The 22,144-nt window shown below is 44.1% G+C and overlaps 1 protein-coding gene across 9 annotated transcripts in view; it reads left to right on the forward strand.

The window, feature by feature from the left end:
* The window catches only part of LOC143782314 (uncharacterized), a 231,213-nt gene that overhangs the window by 18,795 nt on the left and 190,274 nt on the right, over positions 1–22,144 (forward strand). For all 9 annotated transcript variants that reach the window (XM_077269647.1, XM_077269649.1, XM_077269648.1 and 6 more), the window contains exons 2-3: positions 5,561–5,629; positions 15,439–15,507. In XM_077269647.1, the coding sequence (XP_077125762.1) occupies positions 5,576–5,629; positions 15,439–15,507 (123 nt within the window). In that variant the 5' untranslated portion in view covers positions 5,561–5,575. The remainder of the gene's footprint in view (positions 1–5,560; positions 5,630–15,438; positions 15,508–22,144) is intronic.

The raw sequence follows: 22,144 nt of genomic DNA on the forward strand, positions 1-22,144 counted from the left end.
GCATAATTCTGCATCATAGTTCCTCTGTGCATCAAATTGAGTGCCTCTGTGCATAATACTGCATCATAGTGCCTCTATGCATCAAATTGAGTGCCTCCGTGCATAATACTGCATCATACTGCTTTATGCATCATATTGCGTGCCTCCGTGCATCATACTGCATCATAGTGCCTCTATGCATCATATTGAGTGCCTCTGTGCATGATACTGCATCATAGTGCCTCTATACATCATGTTGAGTGCCTCTGTGGCATCATACTGTTTCATATTGCCTTTGTGCATCATATTGCTTCATAGTTCCTATATGCATCATAGCGCTTCATAGTGACTTTGTGCATCATATTGCTTCATGGTTCCTTTATGCATCATAGTGCTCATATTGCCTTTGTGCATCATATTGCTTCAGGGTTCCTATATGCATCATAGCGCTTCATATTGCCTTTGTGCATTATATTACAGCATATTGCTTCATAGCTCCTATATGCATCAGAGTGCTTCGTTGTTCTATATGCACCATAGTGCTTCATAGTTGCTTCATGCATCATATTGCTTCATAGTCTCTATATGCATCATATTGCTTCATAGTTCCTGTATGCATCATAGCGCTTCATAGTTACTTCATGTATCATATTGCATCTATTGCTTCATGGTTCCTATATGCATCATAGCGCTTCATAGTGACTTTGTGCATCATATTGCATCACTGTTCCTATATGCATCATAGTGCTTCATAGTTACTTCGTGTATCATATTGCATCATATTGCTTCATGGTTCCTATATGCATCATAGTGCTTCATTGTTCCTATATGCATTATAGTGCTTCATATTCCCTTTGTGCATCATATTGCTTCATGGTTCCTTTATGCATCAGAGTGCTTCATATTGCCTTTGTGCATATTGCATCATATTGCATCATATTGCTTCATGGTTCCTATATGCATCATAGTGCTCATATTGCCTTTGTGCATCATATTGCTTCAGGGTTCCTATATGCATCATAGCGCTTCATATTGCCTTTGTGCATTATATTACAGCATATTGCTTCATAGCTCCTATATGCATCAGAGTGCTTCGTTGTTCTATATGCACCATAGTGCTTCATAGTTGCTTCATGCATCATATTGCTTCATAGTCTCTATATGCATCATATTGCTTCATAGTTCCTATATGCATCATAGCGCTTCATAGTTACTTCATGTATCATATTGCATCTATTGCTTCATGGTTCCTATATGCATCATAGCGCTTCATAGTGACTTTGTGCATCATATTGCATCACTGTTCCTATATGCATCATAGTGCTTCATAGTTACTTCGTGTATCATATTGCATCATATTGCTTCATGGTTCCTATATGCATCATAGCGCTTCATATTGCCTTTGTGCATTATATTACAGCATATTGCTTCATAGCTCCTATATGCATCAGAGTGCTTCGTTGTTCTATATGCACCATAGTGCTTCATAGTTACTTCATGCATCATATTGCATCGTATTGCTTCATAGTCTCTATATGCATCATATTGCTTCATTGTTCCTATATGCCCCATAGCGCTTCATAGTTACTTCATGCATCATACTGCTTCATTATTTCTATGTCCATCATATTGCATCGTATTGAATTAGATTACTTAATAGTGCCTTTGGACATCATATTGCGTTATATTGCTTCATAGTTGCTATATGCATCACATTGCATCATAGGGTTTCGGTGCCCTTTGCCTCGGGGTATCATTAGTATGTCGGGCTTGGTGCCTTTTTCTCCTCTGGCTGTAAGCCACTGGGTCAGACCTTCTGTCTGGTGCCTTGTTCTGTGGCCGCACATTGTATCATCGGCCTACCACTTCACATTTTTGTCTCGGGCCTCAACTCTGGATATGGAGTCCTTGTGTTTTTGGACCCAGATCCAGCTTCTGTTACTTCATTCTTTAAAACAGGGCTTAGTCAAGCAAACAGATATGCTTGAATTGGCTTAGTAAAATCTGCATTTCTTCTGTTTGGAACAGATCTCTCTGGTAGGTTCTACCTTGAGTGCTAAAGGCAAGTATTACATAATTAGCTTTAAAAGATGACATACGTCATTTTGGTACATCCTATAATCATATAAAAGGACCTACTACTGTCCTGGGAGCGGGAAATCCCACGAGTTGATAGAAAGGGTTCCTTCCACCTCGGAATGCTTTGTCCTAAGATATTAGGACCATCTACAATTTGCATAGTTTTAGGTGCACCCTCAAAACACATTTGTTCAGAGCGGCCTATCACGTTCCCTAATCAGTCATTTTATGTTTGTGTGTGTGTAGCCATTCACTATCTCCATCTATCCCCCACCCCCTGAAGATGGCTGTGCCATCATTGTAAATAAAACATTGTTGATACACATCTGTACTTTGTATTTTCCCCGCCTCCTTGTATATTGTAGGCTCTCACGAGCAGGGTGGTTTTATTTTGCTTTAATTATTATATGGTTGTTACTTATGACTGTTGTGTTTGAAACTGTCAAACTGTAAAGCGCTGCGGAATATGTTGACGCTATATAAACAAAAGTTTATTATTTATTATTGTTGTTAGTTTTATTAATCCTTCCCAAACTCCACATTCGGCAATCAGACAGATTCTTGTCCCATAAGTCTGTTACGTTTTGTTTACCAGGGACATCAGCACTGCTTTTTGTACCTTGTGGTGAAGCATTTTTGTACCTTGTGGTGAAGCGGTGGCATAGGATCCCATACTCACGGCTCTTACAGCAGTCAGGGCTGCTAAGATAAATGAAACTGTATCCAGGGCTCTTACTGTTAAGACCCCATAGTCTCACTGCTTCACAGTAGATAATCTCCCTCTGTGATGAGGAAGAAACCTACTTTTTCTCTAGCCATGGAATATGGTTACTCCCACAATGGCAGTCTGAGTGTATAAAGATCCCTGAGAAGATTGCCTCTTGGGATATGTATGTGCGTATATGCATATATGGACAAATAAGTTGACATACCGGTACTTATAATGTCTGGACTAATGACTTGTATAAATGCAGTTTCGAATAATTTTAAGTGTCGGAAGATTTTTACTAGCACTACCACCACCACCTTCATCGATTCAGAGCCAGACTCCCTGTGTCTAACATCAAGTAAAACAGGAATGTTGATCAACATTTTTCTTTCAGCGCTTCTAATGAGAAGCCTGACGTTGGTAATGGCAGGAGATATTACCTGCCGAATGGTGTATTCCTTAGTTTCAATAATATTACTTGGGGTTACACATCTAAGGATTTGGTATAGACATGATCTCCTGGATGAGTAATGTGCGTACATCCCAATGCTCTGCCATTATCCATGTACTAACTGTTATTGGTTTGATCTTCCCGCAGTCCAGGGTCTATGTCCTGCAGGTCTCCTTGTAGTACGGTAAGCTGGTCTGTAACCAAGGCTTAACCTGAGCCCAGAAGGACCGATGAAGGAACAATCCTGTTATAAGCACATGCAGCTTATTATTGGTCGGTACAGTCGTCATTGTGTGGTGGCTGTGAGTTTCACCATATTTTTCTGGGCAATAAGGTTTTCTAACCCTATTCTGGGGCTGTGATGTCTATAAGTATCTATCACAATAAATAACTTGCTGTGGTTCATTTTTTAGTATTGGAGTACAATGGGTGTATTTCACTCTCTGCTTCTGATGCTTATTTCGTTTACCACATTCATACTGAAATTGGCCATTATAGATGTATACCAGGCACTCACTACGGTGATTTTCTTTGCGGATCTCTTTAGATATCTATGGTTTTTCTGATCTTTCAGAGCCTTTATATATTTAGTCTGGTTTTTGCCTGGGACTTTGATTCCTGGGCTTCTGTACCCACCCTGGTAGAGTTGCTTTGGTATTCTCCATGGTGCTGTCCTGAGGGACGTAATGGAAAAAGGGAATTAGACCTACCGGTAATTCGGTTTCCAGGTAGTCCCTGAGGACAGCACCCATAGTTCCCTCCCTTATGTTTCTGTTTTTAGGATTGCTCGGGATTAATCTACCGGCAGATCGTTCGTCCTTTGGGTCACCATGGCTCGAAATTAAGATGAAGCCGTTTAATGGTTATTACACACGTGTTTGTAAGGGCACGTTTAGACCATTTATTTCCATCCTTCGGTGGTACTTTTAAAAAACACTGGAGGGTGGAGGTGGGAGGGTCCTTTTAACCTCTCTGATCCTGTCCCGCTATAGGTCAAGGAAGGACGTCCTCCATGGTGCTGTCCTGAGGGACTACCTGGAAACCGAATTACCGGTAGGTCTAATTCCCTTTTTTGTCTCCTTTTGATTTAAAGGGAACCTGTCACCCCCCCATCCCCTTTTCAGGCATTTTTAACTAAGAGCCACCTTGTGCAGCACTAATGCTGCATTCTGTCAAGGTGGTTCTTTAGTTGGGGTCCCTTCCTACGCTAAAATATTCGTTTTTATCATTAGTCCCTCATACCTTTAGTTTGTCCGGGGGGCATGTCTTTTCCCCCCGGACACAAACTCCTCCCAGCCATCACTCAGGGCCTACGTGTGCCGGGCGCCGCCTCCACTTCCTTCATTAACGTCCCCTGCGCTGTAAGTTTTTGTTTTGTTTTTTTTGTTTGTTTTTTTTTCGGGCATGCGCAGTTTGCACTACACTTCGACTCCTTCAACTTACAGGGCAGGCGCCGGGGACGTTAATGGAGGAAGTGGAGGCAGCGCGGAGCATTGAGTTATAGCTGGGAAACGTTTTGTGTCCAGGAGGAAAGGCCACAGAGGCCCGGCGCCTGTGCACTGCAGTACTTTGCTCTGCCCTCAACAGGGCAGACAAAGTACGCCTGCGCCGGAGCCGCGGCGTGAAGGCAAGAAGAGGCCGTCATCCTATGAAGATGGGAGGCGCCGGACTGCGACACCCATCGGACCCGGATAGCAGCAGGACCACTCCTGGGTGAGTATAATATAACTTTTATTTCTCATCTTTCAGGTACATCGGGGGCTTATCTACAGCATTACAGAATGCTGTAGATAAGCCCCTGATGCTGGTGGCCGCAGCTCATCTTTGATTTTTGGGGTGACAGATTCCCTTTAAACAGATAGCTGTTGTACCCGAAGAATATCTCGCTGTGGGAAACGGTGTTAACAATTTGATATGGGGTAGATTCCATTTACACAAACAAAAACAAACAAACTGAACCATTCATTTCTCTAATGAAATACCTTAGCGGCTAGCCCCTTCACAACCAGCCAACTTTACACGGCTGAGTCCTCATGCTGTGTGATGCGGCTGAGATTCTGGTTTGCATGTGATGACCGCTGGATTTGGCAAGCAGAGCTGATTCCTAGTGGTGTGTGCATTGTTAGGGTTTGATATGCTACAGGGCTTCCCAAAAACTTACCCATGGTGGAAAATCCCTTTAAAGGTTATTTAATGTTTCGTATAGGTTTTTTTTTTTATATTAATAAGAACAGATGCCTAGTAATGTGTTTCTCTCATGACAAATTGTGTTTTTTGGATTAATATATACTACTTTGGAATATTTTGGATTATCTTAACTTTCTTTATAATGTATTTTGCAGTTCCAAATTGACACAATGAGTGGTGACCGAGAAAAACCGTATGAGAGAAATAAGTCATACTTTTGTAAGGTAAGAGTCTGTGTGTGCAGCAGTGGTCAGTCCTGTTTTACTATAGAATATTAGGACTTGCACTAGGATGGTTGTTTTATTTCAGTGTGGAAATTGCCACATGCAAAACATTATTCCCTTCGGCTTTAGGCTATGTTCACATACAAAGTTTGCTGCAGTTCTAAAATTGTCAGAAAAGAAAAGCCTGTGCATAAGATTTCTGAAGTCTCAGAGCTTTTGCTGGAAAACGGCGTTTTTAATTTGCATAAAAAATGCTCTATGTGAACATAGCCTTAAAATTCAAATTTGTAAGAAAAACGAGGGCACTCACCAGTCTTCACGAGATTCAAAACTTTATTGCTGACATTTCCAGATAAAATTCATAGCCGGAGCTAATAGAGCCGCAGCTCGTGTGAGCAGGGGAGAACCAGGACGACGGCCGTTTCGCGCTGTGCTTGCGCTTCTACGGGTCCCGAGGAGCACCTAAAGTCAGGATTCGTGGGCTGTGCCGTTCATTGTCGGATCTCAACACACCCTGTTAATGGTCAAAAAAACCCGCTGAAGACTGTGCCACTCTGTTTTTTTATGTCTTTACATTTTGGATAGCCTTAAAATTACTTTCTGCAACTGCTTGCAGGTTCTCAAACAATATTGCAATTTGGCTGTTGTTGCTATATATTGCAAAATAGACAACTGTAATTGTCAGCAACTGATTGATTTTGTTCAAGCACTTGCACATATCCATTTATGTTCTACAAATTTTGAAATTTCTGCATGCTCTATTTGCCTACATCGCTATTTCAGCTTCTTTACCATTGTGGCCTGACACATCTTATTTGCAGATTCATTCCGAATTTCCAGCAGATGTAAAGAAGTTTATTCTTCTCATATATTTACATCAGTTTGAATCACCCACCTTTTCAGAATACGGAAAAAGCATATTTGCTATTGCCATATCTAACTAAATATGACCTCTGTCGGCTAAATTACTGTAGCAAGCAGATCTTGGGCTGCACTGAAATCTGAAAATAGTTTATTTTAATACAGATTCAATGCCCACTGTTCTTCAGGCAGAAGTGAGACATAATCAGTTTTAGGCAAATGTTTTTTTTACTTAAGAAGTTTTTTATTGAAGGATAAAATAATCATGTTCACAACATATGCAATGCAAAAATCAATGCATTAGTATACAATTTAACATCTCCAGGACATTATACAATGGAAACATGTAACATTACACTCAGAATCCATGAGAACAATAGGAACAACAGCATTGCACATTCAAAAAGAAATGGCCTTCATTTTTAACTTATTTTGTTTCTTTTCCGGAACACCAAATAAAAATAAAAGAACAAACAAATAACTTTACATTGATAGAATCACATTAACCTACTGGTAACAATTATTAAGTGTATTGTCGCTTCAGTCACACCCTAACCTGCCCTCCATGTCAAATCGGAGGATCCCCTGCTAGTAACCTATTAATATACCACGAGGACTGTTTAAAGCAAGCCATAAGATGGTTTTTTATCTCCTCAGAGAACATATCAATAAAACTCTCCCAAGTATCAAAAAAGCGGGACACCAAACGATCTTCACCCAACTGCGCCTCTATCCATTCCATGCGAAACACAAGTTTTAATTTATTTAGAAACATCATCAGCGTAGGAGGTTCCGCTGTTATCCACTGTTGTAAGATACATTTTTTCCCCACCATGGAAACTATAGATATCAGACGTTTGGCCCCTCTTGTGATTCTTGATCCCTCTCCCGGCCAAATCCCCAATATCGCCCATTCTGGCGTGCAAGGCAAATAATTTAGGAGACGGACTAGACAAAAATTCTTTACCTCGCTCCAGAATCCCATAATCACTGAACAACCCCAAAACTGATGATAAAGATCAGCCCCAGGAGCCCCACACTTCAGACAATTAGCCGTTTGGGATAAGCCCATGAGAAACGAACGATGTGGGGATATATATGTGCCATGGTACACTCTAAGCAACATTTCTCTATAAGAAGAAGCCGGTAAGGCCTTCCATATATAAAACATTGTCCTAAGGATATGATCCAATGTCAAATCTGGAAAACGAGTAAGCCATCTTGGAAGGCCTGTTTTACGTTTAGTATAATCCATCTCCCCTCTCAACAAGCTATAGAACCTAGAAGTAGAGTGAAATAATGAGGACCCATTTCGTAACATGGTGTCCAGTGGGTTCTCCCAATCAAGCTCCGAAAGCCTTTCTCCTACCCCTGTAGCATAATCCTCCAAAATTGCACAATTCGCAAGACACCCCATTGTCATAGGAAGGCATCGCCGAGTATATGTCCAAGAGAATGGTCTACGTGACGAGGAATCCATTATGGAGCCCACTAACACCGCCCTAAACCTAGTGCTCCAATTCTCAACCCCACATCTCAACCCCACGTCTCGATTCCCAAATATTGGTAAGAAAAGAGAGGAATGTGCATTAAGTAAAAATTTGTGGCGTAGCCTATGCCATATCGACCACATCACCATTATCAAAGGATTATCCAACACTGATGAGGGTAACAACTCCTTGTGTGTATGTAGGAGATATAACAAATTAGTGTGAGGTATCAAATTCTGGTCTAATTGAGTGTTAGTGTATATGGAAGTATCTTGGATCCAGTCTTTCAGATAACGAAGCAGCGCCGCTAAATTGTAATTCTCCAAATTTGGAAAATTAATGCCTCCATTCGATATGCGCTGTTCCAAAACAGCCAAACTAATAGCATGATGCTTCTTCCCCCAAATGAAAGTGCGAAACATACCATTTATTAGCCTCAGTTCACTAGAGGAAAGCAATATTGGAAGAGACTGTATAAAATATAGAATCTGCGGGAAAACAACCATTTTTAACAAATATGCCCGACCTAAGTATGAAAGCGTTAAATGCTGCCAACCCTCTAGTTCCCTTTTAATTTTTTGGATAAGAGGAGTGAGGTTACTTCTCTGAAGATCATGAGGGTTCCTAGTTATGAGCACCCCCAAGTAAGGCAAAGCTTCCCTACACCATTCAAAGGTGTATAACCCTGCCCATGGTGGATTGCGCCCAGCACGTAAATTGAGTGCCTTAGATTTGGTTGGATTAATCAAATACCCAGACATAGACCCCAATTTATTTATAAGGGCCATAATCTCAGGAAGGGCCTCCTCTGGATTAGCAATGTATAACAAAATGTCATCAGCAAATGCCGTAAGCTTCAAACTCAGTCTCCCAACCCGTATCCCTTGAAACAGAGGCAAGGATTCCACCGCACGTATAAGGGGATCAAGGGCAAGGTTAAATAAAATAGGGGAAAGTGGGCAGCCCTGACGAGTGCCTCTAGTTAGCTCCACCCCCTCTGTTAAATGTTGATTGACTATAATTTTAGACATAGGTGAATTATATAATAACCTAATCAATGCCGCAAATCTCTCTCCAAATCCCTGCTTTTCTAACACCGCATGTATCCAATGCCACTCTACACTATCAAACGCAGCCTCTGCGTCCAGACTCAGCAAGATATTGGAAGTGTTCCCATATCTAGCTGAAACTATGGTGGCCGCAATTGCCGTGCGCACAGCAATAGTCGCGTGTCTGTTTCGGGTGAAGCCATACTGGTTGGGTGACAGAATCTCAGTGAGAAACACCTGAATTCTATTAGCCATAATCTTTGTCAACAATTTATAGTCCAGGTTCAACAAGGATATAGGTCTATATGATGTTATCTGCGTTGGGTTCTTTCCTGGCTTCAAAATGAGGGAAGTCAATGCAGAATTAAAAGAGGTTGGAGAAGCACCCCCATTTAAATAATGATTAAATAGGTCCTTGAGAAGAGGAACTATATCAGGAGAGAGCAATTTGTAATATTCCGCAGGTAAACCATCCGGTCCTGGTGACTTAAAATTTGCCAAAGCTTTAATAGCAGAGCTTATTTCCATTAGTGTGACAGGCGTCTCCAGAGTTGCACGCTGAGACTCTGTCAACATTGGTAGTTGCATGGAATTTAGAGAGTGTGATATAGAAGAAATGTCCCCTCCCCGTGTAGAGTAGAGAGCCGTGTAATGAGCATGAACCGCCTGTATTATGTCTTTGCTATCAGTCAAGTGAGAACCTGATATGGGATCAACCAAAAGCGAAATTTTATGTCTGGGACCTTTCGGATTTGCCAACCTAGCCAGCAGGGTTCCTATTTTATTACCCCATCTAAAGAAATGTTGCCTGTTAAAGTCTACTTTCTGTTGGGCTATTTTAGTCAAATGCGCATTTAACAACGATAAAGCATCCTGCCAAAGAGACCAATCCTCTGGAGCATTAGAGCCCAGGTACTGTCTATAGGCCAATATGGCCAATCTCTGGAGGTCTCTCGTCTCCTGTCCCGCTTTGCGCTTTTTCCCTGCCACATAAGCAATAATTCTCCCCCTCATAACTGCCTTACCCGTCTCCCACATAAGTACAGAGTCATCCCAATGCTGTATGTTATCATCCACAAAATTACCCCACTCTTGTTTAAGGAATGTCTCAAACTCTCTACTTTTAGACAAGTAGGCTGGGAATCTCCATGAGCCTGGCTGACGCGGGTCACGACCACAGCGAAGGAGTAAAGTGATAGGAGTATGGTCAGAAATCCCCGCATCCCCTATAGCTGCTTCCATCACCCCCGACAAAAGAGACTCACCTACTAGAAACATGTCTATACGTGAGAGGGACTTATGTGCCTTGGAAATGCAAGTGTAGTCTCTTTCCGTCGGATGTAATACTCGCCATATATCTACCACCGAAGTGTCACGCATAAGGTTAGTCAAACCAGGTCCCGATCCGGAGTAGGGAGTGGGCAAGACCACAGACCTATCTAATTGCGGATCTAGCACTGCATTAAAGTCACCCCCAACCACCAAGTTAGGCAAATCCATTGTTAAAATCATCTGAGAGACGTGTGCAAAAAAGGAGGCATTATCAACATTAGGGGCATAAATGTTTAACAACGAGTAAGGGGTATCTTCAATAGTCACTTTCATGAGAAGGAACCTACTCTGAGGGTCAGTCACCACATCCCCCGGAGTCACACGCAAATGTTTAGCAAAGACTATGGCCACTCCCCGCTTTTTTGAAGAGTATGTGGTAGCATAAGTCTGACCCAACCAGTTATCTTTCAAGTGTAGTATATCCTTATGTGACCAATGAGTTTCTTGTAGAAACATGACATCAGGCTTAGCACGTTTGAGTGCCTGGAGTACACGACGCCGTTTAACCGGCGAGTTGAGACCCGCAACATTCCAAGATAAGATTTTTAAAGGATTACCTGTCTCTTTTTGGTCAGGCACATACGAAGTTGTCATCATGGTGGAACGAAGTGACATAGAGGTAGAGCCTTTTCAAAGAATAAAAGCGCACAGGGTCTCGGAGTCCCAGCTGCTCCGCAACCCTCTGAAGTAAATAGGTGTGTGACATCATTAGCGACAATACACTTATACAAAAATACAACAACCAGTTTCTTCTTTTCATATAAAATTAATCTTAACCCCAGTATAGTCAATATCGCTATATATCTCATATTCCATGTCATTTTAACTTAGTTAAAGAAGGATCTATTAGTTTCATATCTAGTTTCACCCTAGATGTTAAAATGTGTTTTCAAGTGTCTGGGGGAACAAGGTCTCTTCTCAACTGATCTAAAGCAATCTTAGGGTCATCAAACAACTTTGTCTCCGTACCCAGTGTTACTCGGAGCCTAGCCGGATAAGCCAGAGCAAAACGAACCCCTTGATCAATAAGGAACCGACAAACCGGGCCGAACTCCTTTCTACGCCGGGAAACAGCCGCTGAGAAATCCTGAAACACCAGGATCTTTGTCCCTTGGATAGTGACATCTCTAAGATTTCTGGCTGCTGCCAGAACTTTCTCCTTGTCGTGATAATGGAAGTATTTAGTAATAACCGGGCGAGGTCTCGCACCAGACTCTCTCCTCTCTGGTCCCACCCGATGTGCCCTTTCAATTTGTCTAGAAGAACCAGGCTCCAGCCGGAGGGCCTCCATCAGATCAACCGTTAAGAACCGAATAAGATCCGCACCCTTGCAACTCTCAGGAATACCTATAAACCTGAGGTTAGATCTCCTACTGCGATTCTCCAGGTCCTCCACCTTATCTAGTAAAGAACCAATGAGAATCTTTTGTGCCTCCACCGTAGTTTGGGTATTCACTGCAGTGTCTTCCATATCACTAATCCGCTGCTCAGCTTCAGTAATCCGAGATGTATTTGCCGACACAGCAGTCACTGTTGCCTCTAGGGCCTTATTCCAAGTTTCAAATTTTTTGTCAAAATATGGGAGAAGAATTTTTGATACTGCTTGAGCCGTAGCAGTGTGAGGTTCATGAGAGAGCTGTGAGTCAGAGGAGTCCTGCGACCCCTCACCTGGCCACATCCGATCCAAAGACCCCCCAGCTGAAGATCCACCCTCTGTCCTACTTTTATTCTTATGTTTAGTGCGTCTAGATGTGGTCCCTTTCTGTGAGGAAGCCTGAGTTTTTTCCAAATATTTTTCCATGGCGTGATAACATAAAGGCCTCCCCTCCTCCCAGGGCCTCAGTAGTAAACTTTAATTTTGGACCCACTATTCTCCGCCCTCACTATCACCCAAACTTGTGAGATTAAGATCCAAGATCCGTGAACATAAGAGACTACATTAAGAATGACAATTATGCAGATGATAAAATGGCATATAAAGAGTGACTATGAGCAAAGTAGCAAATATTAATAAGTACATACGTTATAACCAAAAGAAGAAGGAAAAATAAACATTAGGTACAATAATTTTGTGCAAAATAATAACCAGAACTTTTTTGCACCACTAGGTGGCGTTATTTGATTAGAAATCTCAAGAATGTGACTCCATGCAATGTCCAAAGAAAAAAGGAGGAGAGAAAAGCAAAGTTAATTATGAATTAACTGACAAAAACCTCCTGCTATTCCTCCTAAACTTCTATATAACAGGGTATACAAAGTTTGTTCCTTTCTCTCTCTTCCCCCAGAGACCCGTTCCACTGAGTCACCAAAAAAAAAAAAAAAGAAATTATGAGGGAAGGAAAATAACCAGATAAATTTGAGGAGAAAAATAAAGAAAAATAAAAAATAAATGAGTAAATATAATCAAAAAAGAATTGACTCTGCCTGTGCTTCCAAATATCAAGGAAGTCCTTGTCTTCTCACCAGGGGAGATCCCAAAGGATTGCACTTCACACTGCGCCAATGTCTCAGTCACAACAATGAGGTCTGAGGGCCTCCCCGCCTATAATCAGCAAGGGCCCAGTAAACCCAGAGGATTATTCAGTCGCTGGGGCTACAATATCTTGCCCGACACACCAGACAGCTCCGCTCACCTTCGCCCCAGCAGCAACCTCCACTCCGTTGATATTAGCTGCCAAATCAAAGGGCCGGCAGACCAGATCCAATCCAGGCCTAGTATGGCGGGAAGGTGGCCCCACACCGCAGCTGCAATGCTCTGAAGCCGCCAGACCAAACCGGGTCTCCCTCCGCCAGCTCGTCCGTCAGGTGCACCGCTCCACAAAATTCTGTCAGGGCTGACCGGACCCGACCAGTAAGTATAACAAACAAGAGCAGCCTCCGCGCGTCTTCCAGCTCCCGATCGTCACTCTAATGCAGCGCCGCCTCTCCTCAGCTCACTTCGTCGCCCTCCAGCCGTAGCCTGAGCAGGAGCTTTACAGGGACCCGAATTCTGTCCACCGGCCAGGTATCTCCTAGCCCTCACAGCGGTGCGGTCAGGATATCTGCAGTTTGGCTTGGCGCCTCGTGGTCTCCCTTCAGACCACAGGTTAGGTCTCCTCCTCTGGAGAGGACAGTGAACGGCAGGGACTCCCGGGCTTGAAAATATGCCTATCCCTGTGATCCCCTTCTCAAGGGGGATCGTATCCCCTATAATCTGCCCGCAGATATAGGCTGAGAGCAAGGATGGCTTCAGATTAAGTCTCACGCTATCAGGGAGCACTGCTAAAACGCGGCCATCTTAGATGGCTCCGCCCCCGGAAGTCCGGCAAATGTTTTTTTAAGGCTACGTTCCCATGACGAGTGTTTGAGTTCTTGATGTTGCAGATTTTCTGCAGCATCTCTGCACCTATTGGCTAAATAAGTTTACTAGCGTTTTTTTAATGCATTTTTGACACTGCATATATATTTTTTAACTCTTTTTGAAATGTCATGTTTTAAATAAAGCTGATTTGTTCTTGATGTTTCTTGATATTTGGCTTTATCAAAACTTAATTGATACATTCATGTGCTGCTTAAATGCAGGTTTAGTCTTTTTCCGGTGTGGAAAAGGACCATATGTTTTTTACCTACAGATTTACCACATCCAGTGCAATTTCGAGGGGAAAATCCACATATAAAATAGTGTATCTGAAAAAAAAATTGCAATATTTTGCATTTGAAATCTGCACCTGCATGTCAGTTTATGCTGCATTAAAGAAAATTCGCAGTGGCTGTGAGATTGCTATAAACACCATGCACTCTGCTTCAACTGTAAGATGCTGTTTTTTTTTTTTTTCTGTAAGCATACCACCCAGGCCCATTACCTCAATAAGAGGGAGGGCAACACTCCAAAACAACATGAAATATCATACTGATCATGCAACATGTAAGTAGCACTGAGATCAATAGGCGTTCAAATAAGATATAATTCAACTCTTTATTTATAGCAGATCAGAATGGTACACAAATGTAAAACATGAAAAGGATAAAAAAAAGTGCCTCAAACCAAAACACAAGGGAGGCAGCTGCAGTGTCCAGCATTAGATTATCATAATTATGAATGTTCTAGAATTATTTAATTAAGCCTGTAAGTGCATATAAGTCTCTGTGGTGGCAAGTCTGTGACTGCACCTCTGCACAAGAATGCAATTACCTCCATATACCAGAATTAATAAACTGAAACCCTCAAAATGTTTGAGGAATATTTTAAGACATGATGTCTTAATTGGTGTTTAGAGAGAATGCAATCTATACACAGTGGCTGTTGGAATAAAGCAGACCAGGGTAACGATAAACAATCTCTATGTAGGCAAGTAGTATTGTAATAAATAAATCCCCCTGATGTGCTATCAGCCTAGAGAACAATATGGCAGAAGGACACAGCATGCCCAGACACATTTGATACACTTGTCACTTTTAGTAAGGCATAATAAACTATAAACTACGTGTATACCTGTAAAAATCACTAGTGACAAGTAAATGCTGGCTGCACGCTACCTCTCCTAAACCTCGACGCTCGTTTCGCTGGTGCTTTTTTCCTGGGGGACAATGTGTTTTACCTACAGATTTCCCACGTCCAGTCAAACTTCATGGGGAAAATCCCCGTATAAAAGAGTGTACCTGAGAAAAATTGTAATATTTTGCGTTTGAAATGTGCGCCTGCAGGTCAGTTTATGCTGCATTAAAGAAAAATCACAGTAGTCATGATATTGCTATAAATTCCATACACTTTGCTGCAACTGTAAGATGCTGCATTTTTTTTCTTTGCACAGCAAAAATGTGCAGCCTCAAAACTCAACTTAACTGAATGCTGTGGGTGATCAGTGTATACCTTTAAAATAGACCTTATACTTTTGTTCGGTTCATATCGAGTGTAGTATATGCAGCTGTTGCTAGCAATGTTGTATGAATACAAGATTGGAGACCGTGATAAATGTGTATTTTGTGCTTGCATAAATACGTAGGACTGCAAGTATTCCTACTAAATAGAATCCACTGACGGTTGTGAGAGAAAATACAGTAAACTTTCTTGTTGCTTAAAACTTTTGCTTCTCAACAGGTTTGCCAAGTTGCTTACCTAAATGGCAGCGGCCTTTACCAGCATTACAAAGATGAAGAGCATAAAAAGGTAATGTGTGTGGAATCAACAATGGGAAACCTGCAACTTTTCCTTTTTACTGTTACTTTTGTCATGTAGTTCTTCTTTGTTTTATGGGACATACTCTTCAACAAGCATCACAAATCAAACGTGATGAAATGAAGAGGTACTTTTTAACACTGCTTGCTATAGTTTGAGCTCCAACACACCGACATTTTCTATGTACACTCTCATATATCTCTTTACATTCCATATTAAAGGGAACCTGTCAGGTCCCCCATGCCTTCCAACCTTGCAGAATTTGTATATGCATTACTAAATCCCCTGCCTAACCATCCCTTTATAATTAGTCACTCAAATCCATGTTTAAAAAAGTATTTAAGCCCTGTTTTTCTTATCTCGGCCATTATTCAAACACTTGCACTTAAGTAGGAAGAGGCAGCCTCTCGGGACATCTGCGTTTCTTTCAAACGGATGAAGCGTCCCTCTAGAGTTTTTCCCAATCACAAGGAGTTTGACAACACCTACGTCTAGACACAGGAACATCCCGGAAAACGCTTTTCGGGAAGGAAAGGTCTGGACATTTTATACCCTTTTGATTCAGACCTTGTTAACAAATGGTCCGGATTACCTAAGGTAGATCCGCCTGTGTCTAGATTATCCTCACACAGTGTTGTCCATTCCTGACGCGGCGTCTCTAAAGAACCCCACGGACAGGCAAATTGAGGCTTTAACCAAATCTGCATTTGAAGCTTCTGGCGCCTTTGTCCCAATTTCGCCTCTTCTTGGGTGGCGAAAGCAGTGTCGGCCTGGGCCAAGTCCCTGCGCAGAGGCATTGTAGCTTCGGCTCCTGCAGAGGAGCTAGCGGATTTAGCGGATCAGATTTCCCTTGCAGGGAAATACCTCTTGAATGCCTCCCTAGATGTGGCGGCTTGCTCTGCAAGGGCAAGCAGCAACATATTCGCCAAGTCCTTTGACTGAAGGCGTGGAACACAGATCCCGCTTCTAAAAAAAATTCCTCACTGATATGCTTTTCCAAGGATCCAGGCTCTTTGGCACACAGCTAGACCAAATGATTTCAGACGCCACTGGTGGTAAGAGCACTTCTCTACCGCAATCTAAGCCTAGGCGTCCCTTCAATACAAAAGGGACCCCAGTCCTTTCACCCCTTTCGGTCCTTCACCACCTCAGGTGGTGCCTCTCAGCAAGACCGGTCTTCCACTCAAGGGGAATGAAGGAAGCCTTCGTTCAGGCAAACCCCTCACTGGAGAGCTAAAAGCCGCTCCTCTAAATCTTCCGGATCTCGCGGCCACAGATTTTCTTACAAATGACGGGTCACCCTCGCCTGGAAACTTTTCCAGGGTGGGAGGCAGGCTTCTTTTGTTCAGAGGCTTGGCTATTGGTGGTCGCTGCCTGGGTAAGGGAGATCGTGACATCGGGCTACAAAATAGAATTTACTTCGCCCCCAGGAATGCGTTTCTTTCTCTCTCGTCCACCCAAGCAGCCCTCCTATGCCCCAGGGCTTCTTCAAGCCATCGCTTCTCTCCTCGACTCAGGGGTAATCGTCCCAGTTCCTTAACGCGAGCGGTTTTCGGGGTTCTACTCAAACCTGTTTGTAGTTCCAAAAAAGACGTCTCTCTCTCTCTCTGCCCGATTTTGGATCTCAAGCAGTTAAACTGCCACCTCCGGATTCGGCACTTCAAGACGGAGTCTCTGCGCTCGGTGATCGCTTCCATGGAACCGGGAGAATTTCTGTGTTCTATGGACATTCAGGATGCATACTTACACATTCCGATTTGTGTACAGCATCAAAGGTTCCTTGGTTTCGCGATCCAAGAGCAACATTACCAATTTACAGCTCTCCAGTTCGGCCTGGCGTCTGCTCCCAGGGTCTTTACTAAGGTAATGGCGGCGGTCATGGCCATCCTTCGATCGAAGGGTATCCTCGTAATTTCCTGTCTCGACGACCTTCTGGTCAAAGGTCCGTCTCGCCGGGACTGCGGCCAGAGTCTCCAGATCACTCTGGACACCCTAATCTGCCTTGGTTGGATAATCAACAAACAGAAGTCTACCTTGATTCCAACCCAACGTCTCGAATTCCCGGGCATGGAATTCGACACCATTCAGGCCCAGGTCTTTCTCCCAAAGAAAGAAGTTTTTCTCTTCGGCAGGGCATCAAAGCCCTAAAGCGCTCTGCTCCTCTACCTTTGCGGCTCGGCATGGGGGTTCTAGGAAAGATGGTCGCTTCCATGGAAGTGGTCCCTTATTCTCAGTTCCACTCTTGCCCTCTCCAGCTGGCCCTTCTGTCGGCTTGGGACAGGAGTCCTCTTTCCCTAGACCGCCTAATTCGCCTCCCTCTCAATGTGAGGCAGTCTCTCACGTGGTGGACGCTATCCACCTCCATTCTGCATGGGAGGTTGTTTCTCCCCCTCCGCTGGCAGGTCATCACCACCTATGCCATTCTCCAGGGGTGTGGTGCGGTCTTTCTCCATCTCACGGCCGCTGGAATGCTCAGGAGACTCGTCTCCCCATCAATCTCTTGGAGATCTGGGCTATCTTCCTGGCCCTCCTCCGCTGGCAGTCCCTCCTTACGGGAAAACTGGTCCACTTTCAGTCAGACAACGCCACCATCAGGGAGGGACTCGCAGCAAGCAGGTCATGAGAGAGGTGGCAAAAATTCTACGGTGGGCGGAGAACCACGTCCCCTCCATCTCAGCCGTCCACATCCCAGGGATGGACAATTGAGAAGCTGACTTCCTCAGCAGTCAGGGGCTCGTGAGGCGAGTGGGCTCTTCTTCCCTCAGTTTCAACCAAATTTGCCAAAGGTGGGGCGTTCCGGACGTAGACCTAACGGCCTCCCGAGCAAACCACAAGGTTCCCCAGTATGTATCCAGGTCTCGGGATCCGATGGCTGTCGGATGCGACACCCTCATGATCTCGTGGGCCCAGTTTCAGATGCATTATCTGTTCCCGCCTCTTCCCTTGCTCCCAAGGGTCGTAAAAAAGATAAAGACAGAGGAGGATCCTGTTCTTAGTAGCTCCAGATTGGCTTCGCAGAGCATGGTATGCGGAGCTAGTGAACATGCTATCGGACGTCCCCTGGAGACTTCCAGACTGTACGGATCTTCTATCGCAAGGACCCCTCTTCCACCCGAATTCTTGGTCTCTGAATTTAATGGTATGGCCGTTGAGGCCACGGTCCTGAAGGACGCAGGTTTTTCCCAACGCGTCATATAGACCATGATAAAGGCTAGGAAACCGGCATTTTCCGGTGGTGCGATGACAAGTCTTTTCCCTATGGTTTTTTTCCTCTCCTTCAGTTCTTGGCTTCCTTCAATCGGGTCTCGATTCGGGCCTCTCCCTGAGCACCTTAAAAGGGTCAGGTTTCTGCTCTGTCAGTTCTTTCAAAGAGACCTGGTCTCCCTTCTCCAGGTGAGGACCTTTCTTAAGGGGGTCGCTCATATAGCCCATCCTCCGGTTGATCCTTGGGATCTCAACCTCGTACTCGGCACCCTCCAGTGTGCGCCCTTTGAACCTATTCGGGACCTTTCATTCTCCCTTCTTTCCTGGAAAGTGGGTTTCTTGGTCGCAATCACCACGATTAGGAGAGTTTCTGATTTGGCGGCGTTGTCCTGTCGTTCTCCCTTCTTGATTTTTACACCAGGACAAAGTGGTCCTTCGACCTGTTCGGCTTTTCACATCAATGAGGACATTGTCCTTCCTCCTTTGTGCCCTTCTCCAGTTCATCCTTTAAAAAAATCTCTCCACAAACTGGATTTGGTCAGGGCTATCCAAGTTTCTTTCCAGAACTGCTCCTTTTCGTCAGTCCGATCCTCTGTTTGTTGTCGCGGAAGGGGCTCCCCGCCTCTAAGTCCACAATTGCTCGTTGGATCCGTTCGGCGGTTCTGGAGGCATACCGTGTTCAAAACAAACAGCCTCCCCCGGGGGTGAGGGATCACTCTACCCAGGCTGTGGGAGCTTCCTGGGCAGTTCGTCACGAAGCTTCTTCCTCGCAGGTTTGCAAGGCTACAACATGGTCATCCATTCACACCTTTTGTAAAGTTCTACAAGGTGCTCACTCAAGCTACTGCGGACTCAGGCCTGGTAGGAAGATACTGCAGGCGTCAGTTTCTCACCGGCCGACTTAAGTCTCTCTGCATATTATCCCGCCCTTGGGACTGCTTTGGGACGTCCCATGGTTACCTGTGTCCCCCAATGAAGCGAGAGAGATTTTACGGTAAGAACCAAAAATCCTTCTTGGAGCCTTCATTAGGGGCACAGCACCCTCCCTTTGTGTTGTACCTTGTTGGCCAACTTGCTGTTTTGGGTTGGTACATAGGTTGAGTTTGTTTATACTTGCTTCTACTACTGCTTTTGCACCAACTGAATTGTTTGGTGCCTGTCGGAGGGTGTATACTGCCGGGGAGGAGTTATCTATCTTTATTTGCATAGTGTCAGCCTCCTAGCGACAGCAGCATACACCCATGGTTACCTGTGTCCCCCAATGAAGGTTCCAAGAAAGATTTTATGGTAAGAACCAAAAATCATCATCATCATTGCCAGATTTCTATGAGCGCTGCACTGTGGCTGGTGCTCATAGCAGATGATCACTTCAGCTACACATGGCAGGGCTGCATCCCTGCTATGTGTAGCACAGGTGATCGGATAATCACAACTTACCATGGAGACTATTAAATCAAGTGAAAAGTGTTTAATTTTTTTAAATATTTTAAAAATAATTAAAAAAATTTGAAACTTCAAATCACCCCCCCTCCATTTGCCCTATTAAAAATAAAACAATGAAAAAAACCAAACGTGCACATATTTGTTACTGCCGCATTCAATAACGCCCGATCTATCAGAATATAAACAGAATTAGTCAGATCGGTAAATGGTGTAAAAAGAAAAGACGCCAGAATTAAGGTTTTCTGGTCGCCGCAACATAGCCATAAAATGCAACAGGCAGACAAAACGTCGTATCTACACCAAAATAGTATCAATAAAAGCATCACCTCAGCATGCCAAACATCATAAGCCATCACCCAGCCACAGATCCCAAAAAATTGAGTTTCTAATGAGTCTCGAAAAATACCGCATATACTCGAGTATAAGCCGAGATTTTCAGCCCATTTTTTGGGGGGCTGAAAGTCCCCCTCTCTGCTTATACTCGAGTCATACCCAGGGGTCGGAGGGGGAGCGGGGGCTGTCTAATTATACTCTCCTGCTCCTGGCGCGGTCCCTGCAGGTCCCTGGCTTCCCCGGCGCCGGCAGCTTCTTCCTGTACCGAGCGGTCACATGGTACCGCTCATTACAGTAATGAATATACAGCTCCACCTCCCATAGGGGTGGAGCCGCATATACATTACTGTAATGAGCGGTAATGGTGACCACTCAGTACAGCAAGAAGCAGCAGCGCCGGGAAGCAGGGACTGCACAGCGCCAGAAGCAGGTGAGTATAATGGGGAGGGGAGCGCAGCGCTGCAAGATATTCACCTGCTCCTCGTTCTGGCGCCGCTCCGTCTTCAGCGTCTTCTGCAGTGTCGCTGAGGTCAGAGGGCGGGGTGACATGGTTAGTGCGCGGTGACGTGGGTAGTGCGCGCCCTCTGCCTGAACGTCAGTGCAGAAGACGCTGAAGATGGAGCGGCACCCGAACGTTGAGCTGGCGACGGAGAGGTGAGTGTGATTTTTTTATTTTTTTTATTTTTTATTTTTTTTTGCAAATGGGGCAAGTGTTTGTATGGAGCATCTTATGGGGCCATAACGTTTGTGCAGCACTATAAGGGGCAAGTGTCTGTATGGGGCCATAAGGTTTATGAAGCACTATATGGGGAAAATGTCTGTATGGGGCCATAACGTTTGTGCAGCACGATATGGGGCAAGTATCTGTATGGAGCATCTTTTGGGGCCATATCGTTTGTGCAGCACTATATTTGGGGCAAGTGTCTGTATGGAGCATCTTATGGGGCCATAATCAACGTTTGCGCAGCACTTTATAGGGCAAATGTATGTATGGAGTATCTTATGGGGCCATAACGTTTGTGCAGCACTATATGGGCCAAATATCTTTATGGAACTTCTTATGGGGCCATTATTAACGTTCGTGCAGCATTATATGGGGCAAATGTCTTTATGGAGCATCTTATAGGGCCATAATCAACATTTGTGCAGCATTATATTGGGCAAATGTGTCTATGGAGCATCTTATGGGGACATTATTAACCTTTATGCTGGATTATATGGGGCATATTTTAATATGGAACATCTTATAGGGCCATCATAAACTTTATGGAGTATTATATGGGGCTCCTAATTCAATATGGATATTCAAAAACACTTAACCTACTAATGTCTCAATTAATTTTACTTTTATTGGTATCTATTTTTACTTTTGACATTTACCGGTAGCTGCTGCATCTCCCACCCTAGGCTTATACTCGAGTCATTAACCCCTTTCTGACATCTGACGTACTATCCCGTCGAGGTGGGGTGGGCCCGTATGACCACCGACGGGATAGTATGTCATACGCGATCGGCCGCGCTCACGGGGGGAGCGCGGCCGATCGCGGCCGGGTGTCAGCTGCATATCGCAGCTGACATCCGGCACTATGTGCCAGGAGCGGTCACGGACCGCCCCCGGCACATTAACCCCCGGCACACCGCGATCAAA

The sequence above is a fragment of the Ranitomeya variabilis genome, chromosome 6, assembly GCF_051348905.1.
Source record: "Ranitomeya variabilis isolate aRanVar5 chromosome 6, aRanVar5.hap1, whole genome shotgun sequence".
In the NCBI taxonomy this organism is placed as follows: Eukaryota; Metazoa; Chordata; class Amphibia; order Anura; family Dendrobatidae; genus Ranitomeya; species Ranitomeya variabilis.